At 41.6% G+C, this 20500-nt stretch overlaps 1 protein-coding gene across 3 annotated transcripts in view; it reads left to right on the top strand.

The window, feature by feature from the left end:
- The window catches only part of NAV3 (neuron navigator 3), a 1112283-nt gene that overhangs the window by 436963 nt on the left and 654820 nt on the right, over positions 1-20500 (top strand). For all 3 annotated transcript variants that reach the window (XM_085653004.1, XM_085653005.1, XM_085653006.1), the window contains exon 7: positions 14160-14299. In XM_085653004.1, coding sequence (XP_085509130.1) covers positions 14160-14299 — 140 coding nt within the window. The remainder of the gene's footprint in view (positions 1-14159; positions 14300-20500) is intronic.

The following is a 20500-nucleotide window of genomic DNA, read 5'->3' as shown; positions in this document are numbered from 1 at the left end:
ATAAAATGTGCAAAAAGTATTATAATTTGACCAGTCTGCTGATTTGAGAATGGCCTCTAAATGAGATCCTACCCTAAAGGTTTTAGATGCCATGACCCCTCTGGGAGAATGGACTCCAAAAATGGAAATATCAATAATCGCAAGGGACATTATCCACGTTACCCATCGAGCCTCGTTGGTAGAACAAACTATATTGTGAGGCTTTCTGAAAGAAATGAATAGTTGTGTAGCAGAGGACATTCTGAGATTACTGGTCTTTTGTTCATACACCTTTAAACAATTACCTACACAAAGCTTAGTTCGATTTGGAAAATAGGCATAGAAAACAGAAATAAAATTGTCCTTGGTATATATCGCCGAACATTACAAAATACTCTCGTAGGTGTAAAATGCCTTGCAGAAATGTCTAATGCTCTAACATCAGAAAAATGTTTGCTTGAAATCAAACATAACAACTTCATTAACTTAGCAGAAATAATTTTAAGTGATAAAGCAGCATCATTTTACCACTCGATGAACATATTAAGAGCAAAATTAACCTCCCATACCTGACTGGATTTTGAAAGGGGTGTATTATGAAATCTTACTCCCTTTAAAAGCCATCAAACAAGGAGATATTTTCCAACTTGTTTGCCGAAGCTGCAGAATGATACATTTTGATTGTACAGTAAGTTTGACTCTCCCTTGCTTGCGATACAAGGTTGTTTATTATCAAAGTAATATTGGCTGAAAAGGGATCAATAGATTTTCACAAAAACTAGCTTGTCCAAACAGCCCATGGTGATTTATATGCTTTTGTAGTACCTAGGAGTGCATGGTTTTCTGATCTAGTTAGCATCTTCTGATGAAATTTCACGATTGGCCGTGGCAGCCCCAATACCTTCTAAGCAGTTTGAGTTAAAATGTTTTTCACTTTTAAGTTTTCCATGTGCCCATGGAAATTTAGAAGTTTGGGAAAAGTTGAAAGTAAAATTGGATAGTCTACCGCTAGTTCCAGAGGCGTTGGATGCCACACTTGGGCTTGCCATAAGGAAGCTAATAAAATCAGTAAAGCTTTTAGTTGACGTACTTGAGCTAGCAACATTTTTATCATTGCAAATGGAAGAACGACTTAGTCGGTTTCTAAAGACCAATCCTGGAAGAATGCATCTGTAGCTAAGACTAAATAATCTGATATCTAGCTGTAGAAAGATAGAAGATGAGTCTGGAGGTGAATTGGTCAATGGCAAAGTTACCCCATTTGTGAAAGTGGATGCTCAAAATGGAAGGATGTCGTCTCCAATTGCTTGAGTCTTGGAGATAACAAGAATGACACTCTGCTATTGTGTTGAGGTTTTTCATATGATACTCTGCCCTGGCAGAGAGCTTGTGTAGATTACAGAATCCCCAAGACCGTTTTGCTTATTCCACTAGAGGTTTGACTTTTGTTCCTCCCAGGTGATTTATGTATCTCACCACTGTTATATTGTCCATGTATATTAGAATTAAACAATTTATTTTATTTTTTGCAAAACTACAAGTTGCAAAGGAGCCCGCAAGGATCTCTAAACAGTTTATGTACATGGAGGATTCCGTTTGTGCCCATGTTGTTATGAGCAAGAACTGACCACATCAGGCGCCCCAACCTATCACATTTGCATCTGATTCTAATATTAGATCTGGGGTGGAAAAAAAAATTGTTCTGCCATTCCAGGCATCGTAGCGGACTAGCCATCATTGAAGGTCTAATCGAGATTCCTGACCCAGATCTATTAAATCGGGGTAAGCTAAACCTTTGTGGAGATGTCAAAAGTTTAACCTCAGAGGGGCTTGATAATGAAAAGGACCTGGAAATATAGCCTGTAATGACAAGTATAGAATACCTACAATTCTTGCTAGAGATCTGAGGGAAATGGACGAAGCCTGAAGCGTTTGAGAAATCTCAGATTGTGTTGATTTCACCTTGTCCTGGGGTAGATTTAGGGTGGAAGTGTGTGAATTTATAAGAAATCCCAACTCTATCTTTTTTGGAAGGAATCAAGACAGATTTCTCCTTGTTGAGAATAAAACCCAAATCTTGGGGCAGGGAAGTTGTGGCAAAAATCAGAGACTATAGGGTATAAATATTTTGCGCTATCTGAAGGATTTTCTCTAAATAAATAAACAAGTGACTTGAGATCTGAGTAAAGCAACCACTGGCTTCAATATTTTTGTGAAGCACAAAGGTGCTGAAGACCAACCAACCAGTAGAGAGAGAAGACAATTGGTATATTTTGTTTTTCTTTTGGAATTGAAGGTATTTCCTGAAACAAGGATGAACTGAGGTAGTTAGATACGCACCTTGAAGCTGTAATTGGACCATCCAGGCCCCCTACAGAAGGGAACACTTAAGTGCATTCAAGAGTACATCTTGAAATGATGATAGGTGAAAAATAGGATGGAATGCCTGAAATTTATCAGTGGATGCATTTTTCTTCTTCTTTTTAGTAGGAATATAGTCCTTAAAAAAACCAGACAGATGAAGAGAGGTTTCTTGTTATGCTTGTTTTTAAAGGCGGGCTTGAACTTTTTGATATCTTAAGTTGTCTAGCTCTGGGGACTTTTAGAGGTTGAGGAAGAAAATCATGAGAAGGAGGTTCATAACGTTATATAGGAAAATCTTGAACTGTGGACAGTATCCAAGGGCCTGCGGTAATAGACCGCCATTCTGGGAGTTATATTCTTAAATGTCCCCACCTATAAGAAGGCCAGAATTTTCATATACTGGTTGAGTTGGTGCTTCTGTGTGCCGTTACTCCATAACTTCTTACATTTCTGCCCCTTTGTGGGAATATTTGAGGTTGAAAGTCTTGTAAATAGAAGAAGAACCTCTGTTCTGAAATCTGTTAAAGAGGCCTGCATGCAACTCCTTCCTCTGCTAGCCCTGGCAAAACCCCGTTATCCAAAGATGTAAAAGTTGTTACATATTAACTTTGTTCCTTTATGAAGGACTCCTCGAACAGCATTCCATCAGCCTTAATACCTGCATCCATAGGCCTAAATGAGCCATTTTAGGGTCCAGTTTGAGAAAAAGACCTTTATTCTTTCTTGATCCATTGCAGGGTGCACATTTCCCAATAGACATATAGTTATTTGGGTCCACATGGATAATTCCTTTGCATCAATGACTTGTATATTTTGTAATATGGCAATTCTATTTCATGTAAAATAAGCGATCAGGGTCCCACCATTGAAAGCAGTTTCTCCTGGCAAATGGACCAGTCCTTAACCTCCCGTTGTTTGAGAGTCACTACTAAATTTTGAGAAACCTATTTGGATCCAAAATGGGAGTTGTGGTGATGTTGTTTGGTAATGAAGGACTGGAGCATTCGGATTCTAGCTTAGCTCTAGCTTGTTTGTCTGAAGCCAAGTGCAACCTAATTGAAATAGAATCCCTCACATGATCTGGAGGTAGACACTCAGTGGAATTAGGATAGAGTATCAGCATAGGGTCATACATAGACTGGCCCTCATAATCTAATAATTTAATTCCTTCAGTTTTGAATCCCCTCATTTTGGAGAAAGGGCCAATTTGCATTTTATTATCCAAAGAACCAACCCAGAACTCTGATTCATCACCCTTGTTAGTATCATCATCAGTGTTATCAATATAATTATCATCATATGTGTTTAGGACATCTTGTATAGCTATTTTTGTAAAGGATGTTTTACTTAACAATAATCCCTCCTTTAAAGGAGGCCTGGGGGGGTCACTGCCCTTGTTCATGTGTGAGGAACACGCACCGACCAACTGCATACTGCTAAAAGATGATTTCTTGGTAGTTAAATCATCATTATTAAGAGTAGTGGTAGCAGCATGCTCTTTTGTTGAATATAAGTTAACAGTAATATTTTGTGTCTTGTGTTTTCTGCTATTGCCAGCGGACTGGACCAAAGCATTATTATTCATAGTATTTTGCATAGTTCTTTCAATATTTTTATTATATTTTCCTTGGAAGATGACACAACTTGTTGTACTGATGATTGGATATAGGAATTCAAATTATTTCTTAAATTGTCACCCTACTCATCCTTTTAGTAGAAAGGAGAATTGAATTCAGGATTCATTGTAAAAAGGTTTTGTGCTAATACATTAATTATTAAATAAATAATTAGGAATACCCAAAGAGAATTTGAGAAAGAAACTGACTGAGAAAACCAAATTTCTAATCAAGGGTAAATATCCAGAATTAACTCAGCATATGAATACTGTAGGCCTAGCAGTCAAATCAGACCCTCAGTTGTTGAGACACTGAGAGAAAATACTGCTTAAACGAGTTGCATTGTATGGGCTGAACTCTGTTGACTTGCCTGAATCTTTGCCCTTGAAGACAAGGCTTGAAAAGGCGATGTTGACTCAGGCAGCCAGATGGAGCTACATCCTATGCAGCACAGTAGATAGAAATCGGGCTGTGGTGGGGAGGTAGCCCCCCAAACAAGTGTTGTGTTGAAATAACTGTCAGAAAAGAGTGCACACCTCAAACTGTTAATATATCAGATGTGCAATGAAATTAAGAAGCTTTTGGTCACATTGCAACCACAAGAAGACACAACATTTCCACAGAGCAGATAGTGTATTCAACACTCTACAACATTAAAGTGAGAAATACCATAAGAAGTACAATTTTAAAACTTTCACATATATAGAAATTATACTTATCTTGACTCTGAGCAGCAAGAAAAGAGGACTGTTTGCAGTCAAGATAGGTATTATAGGTGTCCCTGGTACTTGATTGGTGTTCCTAGTGCAGTACTGTTGTTCTCCCATTATCTTTTTGGCAGTAAGTCCTACGGGGAATGTAGGTTTTGTGTTTCTTGACTTCTGCTTTTGAAATTAACGCATGCTAAGAGAAGCATAACATTAGCCTCCGGTCTTGCCATATAATTAAAGCTAAAACAAAATTCAAACACAGGTACATATAGTAATCAGTGTTATTAAAGAAGAGGAATAGATGGTTTTATTGGAGCATTTCAGAAACAAAAGAGCCTTCTTAAATGTCTTAGAATTTCAATCAGTCAGTGAAGATTTTGCCTCTGATTTCAAATTGGTGCTGCATGGGAAACCGATTACTCTGTTACAGGAGCATATTGTGTGAGACAGACTTGTTCTCCGTAAGTGCCTTATTTGATGCTTCTGATTTCTTTTCTACATTTGTCACTTTATGAAGCTTATATTTAAGTGCTAGTTCTCTCCCTTTAAGGCATTAGGTTAGGGTATGTCAGCATGTGCGGACACTCATTTAATTGTATGTGTCATGAATAGGTTTTTTCGCTCAGTTAGTAAGGCTGGACAGTTGCACGAAATATGCAAATGATTTTATTATTTTGTGATTGCAAAATCTGCGTTTATTGTTTTCGAGGTGCATTGTCCAAGTTGGTTTAAAAGTGCCAGATACAAAGCTACCAAATCTATAACAGCTTCTATGTTTTATATTTTGGGTATTTCCTTCAAAAATACAGCCACCACTACCACTTCACATCCAAACAGGATTCCTTCCAGGAAGAGGCACAGAATCTACCCTCACTGCCATCTAGGATGACCATAAAACACAGTAGACTGGAATGGGCTCGCTGCAATACTTTTCTTGGACCTTTCAGCTGCCTTCGACACAGTTGATCATGACACTCTAATCCAAAGCTTCTACGGAGCTGGAATAGAGGGGGCTGTTCTCAACTGGATCACACCCTACCTTCAAAACATAACAAATGCCATCCATACTTCCACTTTATGATACAAACTGTGCTTCACAAAAGCAGGTGTCCCTCAAGGCTCTACCAGCTCACCCATGCTTTTCAACATCTACATTAAGTCATTACTGGCAATGATCAATGAATTTCAGGTCACATGCTATAACTACTCAGATGACACCCAAATATTTCTTAAACTGGAAAGCCCCAATGACATTGGAAACTCAAAAACGTAGTGCCTCCGAGCTGTTGATCAGTGGATGACATGGACGCATCTCAAATTGAATGCTTCCAAAACTGAAATACTCACATGTGGCAATGGAAAAATGATGACCAACTCAGCACTTGGCCTGACAATCTGGGTCCATCTCCTAAAGTGTCCAAGAAAGTAAGAAACCTTGGAATTACCATGGACTCCAAGCTGTCAATGAACTCCTAAATAGATAAGTTAGCAAGATCAAACTTCATTACTATTAAAACTCTGCAATGCATCTTTGCCCACGTAGGATTTCCACACAAGGTCCTGGCTACTATCTCTCTTGTACTGTCTAAACTTGATTACGCCAGTGGCCCCTACCACAAATCATTTTTATCAACTATGAAAAGACTACAATGAATTCAGAGCACTGCTGCCAGACTACTCTAAAATGTAAAGCCACAAGTCCATATCTCCTCTGCTTTGAGGGCCCTACATAGGTTACCGGTTGTCAGAAGATCCACCCTAAAGCTGCAATGTATCACCCACAAACCAATACATGGAACAGGACCACTTTTCATCAGGAATTAAATCCCCAATACATACAACCAAGGAACCTCCACTCAAGATTGGCACCCAGCCTCAAACCCCCCCCCCCCAAAAAAAACAATGATGGTACATCTTTCTCAGTTGAAGCAGCCAAACTATGGAATCAATACCCCCAGACATAAAAACCACAGATACCTATCTTATATTCAGAAAACTACTTGAGAGTTGGCTCTTTCCTACATGACCACAGTACTCAAAACACAAATGTGCCGCATGTGCTTGTGTATGTAAATATATATAAATTGATTTCATGTATGCATTTAGAAATGTGCATTTCTTTGTACAAATATATATACTACTTACGGTTGAAATATATATAGAAATTCTAATAGGTCTGCTTAACAAATGTATATATTACCTATGTAAATACAAATATATGAAAAGTATACATTAAAATATATGTATACACATGTTAAGCACAAAATCACACATATATATATATGAGTAATTTTTTATTTTACTGATGGGTCTCTGTTTTATTTTATCTATCACAATGTGTAAATGTGATCATAATAATATCGAAGTGCTATACTATTGAAATATTGGGGGAAATATAAAGAAATATAAAAATATCAAAAATATATAATAAATATAAATGAATAAATTACCCCAAAACTTAATAACAACAAATAAATTAGCTTGCTTTATGTACAGCAACATTTGAAAGTTTGAGTTTCTAAATATTTATCCATACATGTACATATGGGACTCTATATAATACAACCTTATATCTCTTTATTATTTTCCATGTACATGTATACCTTTTTCTGTAGTTACGTATCTACATATGTATTACTTTACTCTCATTGTATGTAGGAAAAGAAACTTCAACTCTCTCCAATTCACTACTCTTTCTCATCCTATATCTCTTTCAGTATATCCTTTACCCCCACTCTCTGACTCATCCCAAACCTCATTTTACTACTATGATCTTCCAAATAACTCTTTCTAGACTCTTCCCTCCTCTTTCCCTCCCTTATCCTCTTCAATCCAACTAACAGACTCACATGTCCTTGCCCTAATTAACAACTTATATTTCCATATAGTAGTCCACCATTAATATGCTTTTAAGTGTTTTTCTGGAATACCCCATCAGTCTAAATATTCCCACAAGGTTGCTGTTAGGACCTTGTCCAAAGTGGTTTTTAAGTTCACAAAGAGTCATTTAATAGAGTGTTTGCTAAAGGCATTTTCTATCAGCAAATCTAATATTATATTTGCTATGGTTTCCATATCGGGGAGAAAACCTGTTTGTTTTATCAGCACTACATTCTTTGGGGTTGCACAGTCTTCACGGTCTTGGTTTGTTTTTTTACTTAAGTCTTGTACTTGCAGGAAGTAAGCTTAAAGCCAGATGATGTACTTCACTCTACAAAGAATTCTGCAAAGTGGGTGTATCATCAGAGCAGTACTCAAGAGACATACAGCGAGAAACACAGACAGCAACACTGACCAATAAACCCTATAGAGCACCACACAATTTTAGGGGCTACATAAATGTGGGCAGCGGCGGACCCCACCTATCCTGTACCCAAAACTCTCATGTACATTACATACAGTCTGAGGGACCAAGCTATGGCATACTAAACGGAAATACACGTAAGTGCCAGTCTCTCCACTGTAGTGCCTTGGTTAATTTGTGCTGGTTGGTACCAGTCAGCCCCATTAGCACTTACTTTACGTCGCTATTTAGTAGTGGCCGACACACAGGACCTCTTGACTTTTAAAATGTTTCCTCACCTGACTGCATGTTTAGGGTCTTAGCCCACTCAATCTGAGGTGTTAATTAAGCATGCATTATTTTAATTTTGCCTCGTGTGATGACCATTTCTTTTATATCCTGAGGTTTATCGAGGATTTAGTTAGTGGGCCTTGTTGCATTCCCATCACTCACCTCGGCTAACTTCCATCAGTAGTTGGGGTGCATCATCTGGGACAAGACAGGCCATAGTGACGGCCTTGTCTTGACATGCACCAGCCTCGACCCATTCATACAGGCGGAGGGGCCATGCCCCCTCACCTTTTTCTGGAGAAGAAGAGTGTCTATCATGCTGAGCAAAGGTCAGCCTGACAGGCTTTCTTCTTGTTCAGGTCAAGCAGCCAGAAACTAGGCATGCTCTAAATGTGCTCCTGGCAACCCTAACTGAACTTTGCCAGACTAAGGATTTCACAACCCTGTGGGCGTGACCTCCTCACTGTAGCAAAAGTGCCCCAACGCATTCCCCCTCGTGATGAGTGAGAGCTTTACTGATTGCTTAGTACCTTTGCACTTCAGTTTTAAGCCCTGAAGTATCAAGGGCTGAGTGTCAATCAGTGGCACCTCGTCACAGGGTGGGGCCCAAGAGATCAGCAAGTCTCACTGACCCCATCCCACTCTGTGAAGAGTGAGGGATTGCTGCCTCTCCTCATTGGTTGACACAAGGTCAGCCAATGAGAGAAGGAAGCAGTCCCAACCCTCTTTGGACCTCCAAAGCTTTTCTCTCCAGGAGCTTGCGGGCAGGTAAGTTTTATTTTTTTGAGTATTTGGTGCATGCGTGTATGTATAAATTGTATTAATTTGTTGTGAGTGAGTTTTGTGAATGGGTGTATGTGTGCGGGTTTGTGAATGCATGGGTGTGAGTGAGTAAGTGTATATGTGTGCGTGTGTGGCCCACCGCCCCCTCCCTGCCAATATTTCCTGTGCCATATCCATGCATTGTACAGCTCCTACCTTCTTAATTTGAGTATGCTGTTCTGCCTGGTTATGAATAAAGCAACCTAGAATTTGTGTTTGTTGGTTACGCAATGATTTGTGGTCTGCAAAATGGCTATTGTCCACTTCCCTGTTCATTATGCTGTCCCTGCTAAATAATAAAACATATCTACAAAAGAACTTTCAAACATGTGGACTTCAATCTGGAAATTTAGTGAAGTGACTACCACAGTCCAACTACTGTCCTACGCCAGCGCTTCATTCTGATTGAAGTATTTTTAATTTTAACAAACCTTTCTGGTATGAGCTAAGCCAGCTCAATTAGAGGTTGTGGAGGCCTGCTTGATTTTCCTCTGCTCGCCCAACCTGCTGTGCCGTGAACTGTCTGTCAGAGCACAACAAGAGTCTTTAGCAGGAGAACCCACTCAGGATGTGAGGACCTTGAATCAATCATTAGCCAGTGCAGAACACCTTTGACCACCTGGAGCTTTTTTTTCCACTCTGATCTCTTCACTATGATGACCGGAATTGTTCATACCAACTCGTGGGGGCCTCAGTGGGAGAAGCCTTTTAGCCATTCCATTGGAGACATTTTTCTGCATGTTTCTGTAGAAAAATGATTCAATCTAAGATAACTTTAAACATCAACCAGAACCCAATAATTTGATCCATTTAATATTCTTAACCATATGATTACTTATTATCAAAGCCAGCTAAAAAAAAGTCTTTTTATATCCTTCTTTTTTATTTACATTTTTATTTTCCCATAGACGTACTTTCACTTTGATAGCAGCCAGTGTTAACCAATGTTCCCATTGACGTATCTGAAACCATAAACTTTACTTTTCTCAATTTTTTCTTTTTTTGTACTATTTCTCCTATTTTTCTGGGTTATTAGTTAATAACTGGTTTCCAGTTTTAGTATATTTCCATCTCTTGTCTTAAAATATTCTTATCCCTGTTCAACCATGCACTGTTCTATTTGACATATACACATGATCGCACTATTGTCTGCATTACATCTTGGAGGTTAAGGAAAGAGGTCCACCTAGACCCAGATTTTCGGGTAATGTTGGAAAAACCTTAGTATTTTAGGCATAACTGAGATATCTCATCTCTACTAGCTATTGAATTGGATGTAATGAAGATGGTAATATGTGGATTGTGTCTAAGCAAGATATGCAGATCTTCGGCACAACTTAGAGCAGATATTAAAAAATTGGAACTAGAAATATAGCCCAATAAGAGGAGGCTCCAGTGAACTCCCAGGGAGCTCAAATAATCTTTGCCAAGAAACAAAGATAACTGAGGCCCCTGTGCAATAAATTGGACAGAGACTTCTACGCATCTTTTAGGCAGAGGTTACGTAGAGAAGGAAGGAGACAAATATGGAATAAGGCTGGCCTGACTTATTCATAAACAACATCAACCATACTCAAGACTAAATAGAAAGAGTCACTCTTCCTAGGCTTCTACCTGGGGACAGAGGTGACCTGGATGCATTAGTAACTGGGGGGAAAATAAGGTTAGTAATATTGATTATGCAGGGGAGAGCAAACCCAGGGTTAGATGGTCTTCCAACTGAATATTACAAATGTGACCTGAAAGTATTACTGGATAGACTCCTAGATGTTTGAGAGGAGGGTCTGAAAGGGGGGCACCTCCTGCACATAATGTTGTAGCAGCCTACTGACACAGCCTAAAACCAGAAACAATCCGTCAGACTATAAAACTTACAAGCCATTCTTGATTGTGAGGAAACCTCAATTTTTTCGTGGACTGATGCTGTTGTTTTTTCAACTCTGAGCACTTGCTACTGTTGTTGGCTAATTCCCAATTGGCATATTTTACTTTCCAGTAATGCCATAGTGTCTGGCGTAAGAAAATACATCAATGGCATAGAAAGTTAAATGTCACCTGTGAACTGCAGTGCCTATTGTGTAGCCTGACTCTTGTAGCTTTTAAACCTGAAAGTTGTCCTGTCAAAATAAACCTTTTGACTGGAGAGAACCCTTACTTTTAAATATTAATTCACCCCTACGAAGGCTTTGTAGCCCACAAGGTAGAGTGTCTGGCATTTAAAAGTAGAACATGTATAAATCTTATATTTGCATGTTCCTACATACACACATCTCCAAAAGCTATTTCACTGATAGGACTGTAGCTGGTTCTATAAAGAAAAAGCTAAAGTACAATTAATTTGATAATCATGTTTCTTTGGTTTGGAATAAGCTATGTTTTTAATAGTTATTACAAATATAATTCAAGAATGAAGTTTGATTTTTAATGATTATAAAGGAAAAGTAAGTTTTTAAAAGCTATCCTTTGCCTGCTTGAATCCCCTGCAGGCTAATTGGCATTGGCTTCCCTGCACTGGCAGGTAAGTGCTGCTTTGATGACTTTTGAAATACTGCTGTCAGAGTAGAGACAAGGGACTTGGCATGCCAGGATGGGTTGAGGGAAGAATGTGACCTAACATAACCCAAGCAGGAAGGTTAAAGAGTGTTGAGAAACTTCAAGTAGGTTAAGAGGCCTGGGAGACATATGCTTTTATAGTTTAGTGAAAAGAGAACCCTGGAGAAGAGGGGTCTTTTGATCACAAAATGCACCTTTTAAGGCTAGTTTTAATCTCACTGGAGTTGAACCCAGTTTGGTGTGGCGGAGTGGGAGGAAACTGCTCATTACTTTAAACACACCCCTATATGCCTATATGTTCCACAAGCTCCTTCCATGGACAGAAATATTTTGAAAAGTTGATTTTCACCAAGAATGGTACACTACAGGGTAGTTTTCAGTTAGGCAAACAGGGTGTGCGGAAAAGGGTTGTCCTTGGAAACCTCTTACTCATTGATCAAGGAATCACCCCCACCCACTAACTAGCAAACTGAGCAAAAGTAGCATCGAACCCCTAGCTAATCAGAACACTTTCTGGACCTCCGGCAGAACAGAAGAGGACTGGATCTGCTGTCCGTAACCTACGTGGACACCAAAAGGCCTGGACCAGCTTCACTTCTACCCACGACTAAGAAATGGACTTCAAGGGTCTGTTGGCTGACCTCCTGTGTGTCCACAGAGACATAATGTGCTCAAGCATCCCTGACCCGTGGACCAGTTACAACGGGAACTGGACCTTGCTATGGCTGGATGCAGATTTCATGCACACGGTCTACAAAAGCACAGTAATGGCCAACTTCTGGGTGGGAGTGTAGACACACTAGGGTCATGCTTTTGAATGAGTGGGTAGTCCGTCACTTCAGAATTGTCTGCTTGGGTTACACCTCCTATAGAAAAAGGGAAACACGAGATTTAAGTTGGTGACCCTCTCACATCTGTGCAGGTTCCGTTACTGGGGCCAATCACCTGAAGGTTCACACAAAGACCTAGATAAATAGTTGCTATCTGAAGAACCTAGAATGCAATTGGTACACACAGATGTGAGGCTTGCAGGGGATGTTTTTGAAGGGTGACACATGTATGTGAAGCTAGTTGAGATTAAGGATGAGAACTTGCAATCAGAAAGGGACAAATGAGAGAGCCTGCAAAAAGTGATAGGGGACGAAGATCCAAAGAATGTAACCCTCTTAAATAGGATATCATTGATTGTACATAGCCCACGTGTCTTCTGTTAAAATGAACTTAGAAAGTAAACAATAGATATCCCCTTGATTCCTGGGGATGAAACAGCAGTCTATGGCCACCTGCAATGCCCTGGGGCAGTGGGCAAGTCTTCACCGCACTTTCAGGTCAAATGTGACAATATATTCGGAAACTTAAGGGAAACTGCTCGAACCACCACATGGTATTACTATTTTCTATCCTTTTATATTTGTAATGTTTTGTTATTTCTTACTTTTTTATTTTTTGGCAGCTATGCTCATTCATCTAATTCATTGAAAAAGGGAAATTAAAGTTCTAAAAATTGAAATGCATGGTTGTTTATTATTGTGATAGGAAACCTTCAATAATGTTATATTTTCGCAACTGTCAAGGCAAGCACAATTTAAGAAAATCTATGTATTGTACCCCTGTGCCGGTTGTATGGAGGGTTGTTCTTAGTCGTAACAGTCTTTGGCCATTCACTTTCCTTTCTAGCCAGCCAATAGCCATATGTGTCTCGCTCCTTAGGAAAATCCTTTTGAAGAACTCCTATAGGTGGATTACAGAGGTCTGCAACACCCACACCACTTCCACCACTTCACCGGATAGAATTGTAAAACTGTCAGCGTATCTAATGCAACAGCAGGTGCATTAGTAGGAGACCATAAAAAGACCCCATGAAAAACTGGGAATGAATGGCATATTCATTTACATAGGAGTAGGCCTGATGCCCCCGTTTGACACCAGTCGCATTGATGCAACAACTGGCATACAGCAGTCGCAATTGCCATTTTTTTTCAATTGAAAAACGATAGATCAAGATTACAGAACTGCTAATCTGAGAAGAAAACAAATTTACCAAATGTGAAATATACGTATTTACACATTTACGTTTAAGGCTATTAATAGTGCTTGGAAATCACGTGGCCATCATCTTAAACTTGTGACGAGACAGGCCCGAAAAAGTCCTCTCAGTGGAAAGTCAAGTTGTCAGTAAAGCCGTTCACTTGACCTTGGATCGCCCTTGAGCGCCAGTTGCATCATACTTAGCTTAATTTGCTTTCACTGTTGTAATCTGTTATTGTGTTTCCAGCGTCTGGTGTGCCACGTTATTGACTTTTCTTTGCTGTTAATTGATACTGACAGTTGTATTGGGTTTAACCCTGTCCGCTCACACTGCGCGGTATTGCCGGCTGCAGAAGCTGAGCCCGAGGACTGGGCCGTGTGCGATGACTGTACAATGTGTGGAAATTGCCTTTCGTTCTCTGGTTAAGGTCTTAAAATACAACCCACCCTGTGATTTTTTTTTTTATACTTTGTTATTGCTTAGGAAATTAATTGTCGATTTTCCTGTTCCAGACTTCCAGGGCCCTCGAGGGTGCCAGCTGCGGGCAGCAGTGCCAAGGGCCAGGGAGCCTCCAGTTTGAATCGGAGAAGTCAAAGCTTTAACAGCATAGACAAAAACAAGCCGCCGCACTATGTAAATGGAAGTGAAAAAGGTACGTTTCTCTCAGAAATACTTAAACTCTTCCCCTGTACCCCTTTCAATGGCATGTTCCATTCAGCACCAGAGTTAATCGTGTTTATTTTGTAAAACTTCAGGAATCCTCATCATTAAATGAATTGCTTTAAAACATTCTTACTCGCTTTGGTTTCCCAATTCTTCCCTTCTGTCTCCTGTGTGCTCTGCACACTTGGCTCCCTGTAATGAAAGCTCGCAGCTGGGCACCCTGCCCCGTTGCTCTCTGCATGCACTGACACACAGAGTGGCGTTTATTCACGTCTTATTGTCTTTCGTTTGGAAAAGAAACTAATGAACGCGGCAAGTGTGCCCTCTCGCGCTTTCCCCGTCTGTGGGTGGCACAAATATGCAATGACCGTTTGTACTGGACAGTGGATGCCAAACTGCGACGTCAGTAAAGTTTGGCTAAAATGCCAAGTTATTCTGAGACCCTCTGAAAGCACACATACTTTTTGTATACACAAACATTCTTCGTATATGGGTGTGGTGGTGATCTGGGAAGGCTGCTGTGAGAACCCATCGTATAAAAAATTGGAACTTTTAGATGAAAACTCCCCAGAAAACGGTGGCAAGGAGAAGCGGCTGGACTGGAAAGCAGCGTGTGAGGATGATGGCGAGGGGCCGAGCGTTCTGAGGAAAGGTAGGTAGTGCCCATGTTGGAAGCAGAACATGCATTCCTCTTGGTCTCTGAGTGTGAACTACTAATATGTACTGCACGAGATACTGGGAATGTGCAAAGTGCACATGCATGTTTGATTGAAAACTACAACTAAACTCATCATGCAGTGTATTGTGTAATTTACAGCACAACAGCATGGCGTTGTTTTTAACATTATATTTACTTGTGCTCAGTTTTAATAACTGCTAGAGCATCGTTTAAAACGGAGGTCGCGTGAAGTGTGATATTTCTTGTGACTGGTGATCTTGGTATACACATGTAGGATAGGCTAGCACGCTATATAAGGTGGACACATATTTTTGGGCATTGTTGTAAATTCAGCTCTTCGGTAGGTATTGGTTTTGTTTAACTGGTTGTTTACATACCAATTCGTGTAACGTACGTAAACATTTTACCTATATGGCAATCATACATGGCAACCCTGTAATCTAGCATGAAATCAGTAAAGTTGCACAAAGTTATGAAATATATGTGTCTCTTTGGACAAAAACTAAGTCCTTTCCTGCCCCTTCTTACTCTGTAAACAATGCTCTATTACTAAGGATTTTTTCTCACTCCACTAGATGCAAATGAAAAAGATGGGCTTGAGCACATGAACCGTGGCTAAATGTGTTGGCGATCAGAAACGTTCACCTCCACGCTATTGATATCTCCCTTGTGTACACTAGCCATGATAGGACTTCTCCTACATGTGAAGTGACACTCAGATCATATCAACTGCATGATTATGTTCCATGCTTTGAGAAGGAATAGCACCTCTTTAGCGAGTTAGCTAGTGGGAGTCTATGCCACAGCACCAGCAGTATTTTGTAAACGTTTTTGCCTCATACCACAAGATGATTTTTTTAAATACCTGCTTACATTCCTGCTTTACTTACTTTCAAGATTCTCACTCGGGCTGAAATCTTCAGAGTCCTCTTTTTCTTCTTTCTCCAGTCATCCTCGTTGCTAGTTGTGAATGTTGTACCAGCTGTCACAACATAGTCATGCTCCAGGAAGAACTTCAATCTTATGGCAGAAGGTTGAGACCAAGAATGACTTCAGCATCATCACTGCTGTTTCAGTTTATACTTTACAGTCAGTAGAGCATTGAAAAAGTCTAACCAAGTCGCAAGGAAAATGTCTGTTACCTTTCATTACTAGGGCCATTGCTTTCACATTCTTTGAATACAAATTCCCAAGATTGACTTATGGCTGTGTCAGAAATGGGGGATTAATTTGGTAGAGAGGGCTCTACTACTAACTTAATAATCCAACTCTGGTCAGATCAAAACCCTCATCTGATTTGTTCTCAACCCATGGTAGCTATGGCACAAGCAGCAGCCAGCAGCCAATTCCCAGAGAAGCATGTGCTAAGTTCAAGCAGCAACAACAATTTTAAAGTAAAGAACACAACACAGTAACATTTCCAAACCAATTCAGAAAAATAGAGAACAATTATATGATATAGACACCAAGGTCATAAAAATAGGGTAAGAGGAACTGGAGATATGGATCTTTTTAAGTTTTAAGCCAAAAAGCGTCTCAAAACAGTCAAGCACTATGGAAAGACAACAGTTTCAGTGGGCCAGGTTCTAGGAACAACTTCAGAATGACTGCGATGGAGTGAAGGTTGGAACCGCCAAAAGGACCTCCTTCAAAGAGCGCATCGACAACAACACAAACAACAGCAAAGAGCTCTTCAACATCGTGAAGGAACTCTCCAACCCCTGCTCCAACTCCCAACGACATCCCTCCATCACAAGACCTCTGCGACTCCCTAGCAACCTTCTTCCACCGCAAGATTGCAGACATCCACGACCGCTTCAACAACCAGGCCCACCCGACAGACACCGACACCTCAGACTCACCGCCCCCCAGCCACATCGACCCCTTGCTTTCCTGGACCCACGTCAACGACAACGACCCAATCAAAAACATGAACACCATCCACTCCGGCTCACCATCCGACCCCTGCCCACACCACATCTTCAACAAAGCAAGCTCCACCGTCGCACCCCATCTCCGCAAGATCATCAACAGCTCCTTCGAGACCGCCACCTTCCCGGAGAGCTGGAAGCACGCCAAGATCAACGCCTTACTCAAGAAACCCAAGGCAGACCCCCAAGGACCTCAAGAACTTCCGGCCCATCTCTCTACTCCCGTTCCTGGCAAAAGTCATCGAGAAGATTGTCAACAGGCAACTGACCTCCTTGCTCGAAGAGAACAACATCCTGGACCCGTCCCAATCTGGATTCCGCAGCAACCACAGCACCGAAACAGCCCTCATCGCCGCCACCGACGACATCAGGGCCATGCTGGACAACGGAGAAACCGCTTCCCTCATCCTCCTGGACCTTTCGTCCGCCTTCAACAACGTCTGCCACCACACCCTCTGCACATGCCTCCACAACGCAGGGATCCGCGACAAAGCCCTGGACTGGATCACCTCCTTCCTCACCGGCAGAACCCAGAGTGTCTGCCTCCCCCCATTCCGTTCTAAAGACACCAAGATCATCTGCGGCATACCCCAAGGATCGTCCCTCAGTCCGACACTCTTCAACGTCTACATGGCACTGCTCGCCAGCATCGTCCGATCACACGACCTCCACATCCTCATACGTCGACGACACCCAGCTGATCCTCTCCCTCACCAAGGCCCCCACCACCACCAAATCCAACCTCCACGAAGGAATGAAGGCCATCACCGAATGGATGATGAACAGCCACCTGAAACTGAACTCGGACAAGACGGAGGTCCTCATCATCGGATCCACCCCCTCCGCCTGGGACAACTCATGGTGGCTGGCCACACTGGGAGCTGCACCGACACCCACTGACCACGCACACAAACTGGGGGTCATCCTGGACTCAACATTGTCAATGACCCAGCAAGTAAATGCTGTCTTCTTCTCCTGCTTCAACACCCTCCGCATGCTCCGCAAGATCTACAGATGGATCCCCACCGGAACCAGAAGGTCGGTCACCCAGGCCCTCTTCAGCAGCAGGCTGGACTACGGCAATGCTCTCTACGCAGGAACCTCAGCCAAACTCCAGAAACGACTACAATGCATACAGAACGCCTCTGCACGCCTCATCCTTGACATCCCCCGCCACAGCCACATCACAGCCCACCTGAAAGACCTGCACTGGTTCCCTGTCAACAAGAGGATCACCTTCAAACTCCTCACCCACGCTCACAAAGCACTCCACAATACCGGACCAGCATACCTCAACGAACGACTCACCTTCTACACCCCGAACCGCCAGCTTCGCTCCGCTAACCTCACCCTCGCCACCGTTCCCCGCATCCGACGAGCGACCGCCGGCAGCAGATCATTCTGCCACCTCGCCGCAAAAACCTGGAACACCCTCCTCATTCGCCTGCAACAGACCCAGGACCTGCTGGCCTTCAGGAGACTCCTCAAGACCTGGATGTTCGAGCAGTAGCAACCCCCCTGTCTCCCCCCCCCAGCACCTTAAGCCTTAAGACCCTCACGGGTGTGTAATGCGCTCTACAAATGAATTGATTGATTGACTGATTCATCAAGGGGGTTGTCCCATTTAAAGCTTTTACCTTAAAACACAGGGCCTGCTTTAGAGTTCAGCGAACGAGTTACTCCATCTCAAACATGATGGATATCCCGTCTGCCATATTACAAGTGCATTATATTCACTGGCACTTGTTATATGGCAGATGGGATTTTCATCACCTTTGCGACTGAGTAACCAATCCAGTGAACTCTAAATCAGGTCCTTGGTCTCCATCTACAGGGAAAGCTTATTGTGATCAGCTTCATGGGCACCAGGTCCCTCTATAGCCAGGTCTCTTTTAGGGTCTTGTCCTGCTTAGTCAGCTGGGCCATCTAGAAACCAGGAGTCGTCCTCCTTTTTGTGTCCCTGAAGCAGAAGTTGGAAGAGCAGTTTCAGAGTGCTAGCAGATTTCAGGAGTACTTGTTTGAGTCCTCTTCTCCAGGAACCTGGATTCTTCTTCCATTACGCCCATCTTATTCCGATGAAGTCCTCCCAGGCTCAGAAAGATTCTGAGGAGGTGATGATAGAGATGCCAATTTATCCTGAGCATTAGCCAGTGACAAATTCTGCTGCCCAATCCTAATAACTTAATCAAAGTCCTCCCACGGCGATCCACTTCCTCCTACCCATACTGCCATACTGTAATATTACCCAGGAGCCCCTGTTTCAAGATGGCTGAACTTAGCTGCCACCAAGCTGGTTTGTCTTCAGTTTCTTGGCCTCTCCCCTACTGGACAGGGTCAAACCTGTTTTGCCAGGTACTGTGGCTAGAGCCTGTTCGGAGGGTCTTAGGAATAAATAAGAGAAGCCATCCTTGTCATCTTCAAGTCCAATGAGCTAGTGCTAAACATGTCTTTTGTTCCACCAACTGTTCCTTTCCACTTCCAGATAACTAATCTCTGCTAAGTGTTAAGCAGCTAACACCAATTGAAATCTTCTGGGTCCAGAGGCAAGCCATTAACCTCGGAGTCATTGTTGTGAACTCTCCCAGCCAAAGATGTGTAATGCAGCTCTGGAGGTGTGATGAGTGACAGAAAATAGTTCAAGCCAGCTCTGGCAATCTGTAGTACATGTATGTAAAGGTGCTCATCTGGCTAGGATATCAAAAATCACCATTAAGTCAGAGTTTTAAAAACTAAGCAGGACATAACTTTAAAACATTTTTCTAGTTCTTTCCTATGTGGGGGCGGGAAACAAAGTTTTTACTCCCACCTGGACCTACAAAATCTAGCCTAGCCTACAAAGTGAACAAGCTTTGGGTTTTATATCACTGTGAGGGCACACACTTTTTAATATGTAGTATGTTCTATTTTTATATATTAGCACCATGCTCTTAAAATGCAGCCTAGTTTGAGCCCAGTGCTGCTGCTGGCCAAAATATATTTTTGTCATATATGTGGCTGGTATTATTAGGCACTGCAGTCCACATATGACATTTAACTTTCCATGTCATGATTTAGAGTAATTGCCAATACCCTTCGAATAACATTTATATACACATAACAGGTCTCTATGGTACAGAGTTTCTGTAAAAACATTAAGCCTTCCTGATGATGTCTTAATTTTGATCCACGTAACACAGGGACAAAAGAAGAGCACCTGGGCTCTGTCATGTGTTTGATTTGCAGCATTATTACAACAACATGGGGGTAAGTCCGGTGACCATACACATTGTAAAGGGAAATTAACTGTAAAGTGTATAAAACCAAATCTAAAAAGGTTTAGGTAGCAGCGAAAGATAGTGTTCATAACCTAGGATAATTAGGGTTCTAGATCACTTGTAGTTGAGACTGTTACATATCTTACAACTGACACTAATGTCCTCCTGACACTAATGTCCTGGCTCTCTCTAACCTCAGATCCCTACAATGATTGCAAAAGCGTAGTTTAACTTCCTATTTACATTTTAAAGTAATCGCATGAGAGTTATCAAACAACTCTTTAAAGCCTATTTCTTCAAAAGCTTTTTTCAAATATGCAATCTAA

The sequence above is a fragment of the Triturus cristatus genome, chromosome 4_1, assembly GCF_964204655.1.
Source record: "Triturus cristatus chromosome 4_1, aTriCri1.1, whole genome shotgun sequence".
Classification (NCBI taxonomy): Eukaryota; Metazoa; Chordata; class Amphibia; order Caudata; family Salamandridae; genus Triturus; species Triturus cristatus.
Note: the sequence above shows the minus strand (reverse complement) of the source record. Positions and strands in the feature narration are given on the sequence as shown.